Source organism: Ailuropoda melanoleuca, unplaced genomic scaffold (genome assembly GCF_002007445.2).
Source record: "Ailuropoda melanoleuca isolate Jingjing unplaced genomic scaffold, ASM200744v2 unplaced-scaffold16372, whole genome shotgun sequence".
Taxonomy (NCBI): Eukaryota; Metazoa; Chordata; class Mammalia; order Carnivora; family Ursidae; genus Ailuropoda; species Ailuropoda melanoleuca.
The window spans coordinates 1-976 of NW_023185362.1; the positions used below are offsets into that span (position 1 = coordinate 1).

At 37.8% G+C, this 976-nt stretch overlaps 1 protein-coding gene across 1 annotated transcript; it reads right to left on the bottom strand.

Moving 5' to 3' along the window:
* Window positions 1–4: 4 nt before the first annotated feature.
* On the bottom strand, window positions 5–835 carry LOC100480147 (olfactory receptor 5H2-like; the record flags this gene model as incomplete). The annotated part of the gene is made up of 1 exon (XM_034650312.1): window positions 5–835. A coding segment is annotated over exon 1 (831 nt), but the record flags the coding sequence as incomplete, so codon positions are not given.
* Between the last annotated feature and the right edge of the window lie 141 nt (window positions 836–976).

The window sequence follows — 976 nt, forward strand, 5'->3', positions numbered from 1 at the left end:
TCATATCTTGATCATCTGCCTGTGCAGATCCAGGGCGCACATACATGAAGAGAAGGGGGCCATAGTATAAAGACACAGATAAGAGATGGGCTCCACAGGTGAAGAAGGCTTTCCTTATGCCTTGTAGAGACTTCTTTTTTAAGACTGTAAAAAGAACTAATGTGTAAGAAATAACAACTATCAGAATGGTGAGCATCTGAATTGACCCAGAAAAAATAAATACTATGAGGATATTAACAGAAGGATAAGTGCAAGAAATTTTAAATAATGGCATGATGTCACAGTAAAAGTGATGTATTATGTTAGTATTACAGAAGGTTAATCTGATTAAAAAAGAACTATGAATTATGGCATGAAGAAGGCCACCAAAAAGGGACAAAACTATTAGCCGGATGCACAGTGTATTGGACATAATGACTGGATAAAGTAATGGTTTGCATATGGCCACATACCGATCATATGCCATTGATGCCAACAGAAAACATTCTGTGGTCGCACTGACTACGAAAGAAAAAAACTGTATCATGCATTCCGAGAGAGAGATCATCTTGCTCTTGGCAAAGAAGTTGACCAACATCTTGGGGGATACTGTGGATGATAACCAAGCATCCACAAATGCCAGACTCCCAAGGAATAAGTACATGGGGATGTGAAGCTGAGGGTCATTCCATATGAGAGCAATCAGACCAAGGTTCNAAATCAGACCAAGGTTCCCCACCATTGTGATGAGATACATAACCAAGAACACCTGGAACAAGGGAATTTGCCACTCTGGTTGATATGTGAGTCCCGAGAGAACAAACTCTTCCAGCTCGGTTGTATTTTTAGTTTCCATATTCTTAATAGATGACCGCTGAAATTTAATATGACAAATGTAAAAAGAACATTGATTAAATATGTAAAAAACAATTCGGTGAAGGTAACTGAAATAAAACCATACACTAGACTGAAGGAACTTTAATTTTATTTACTCTTA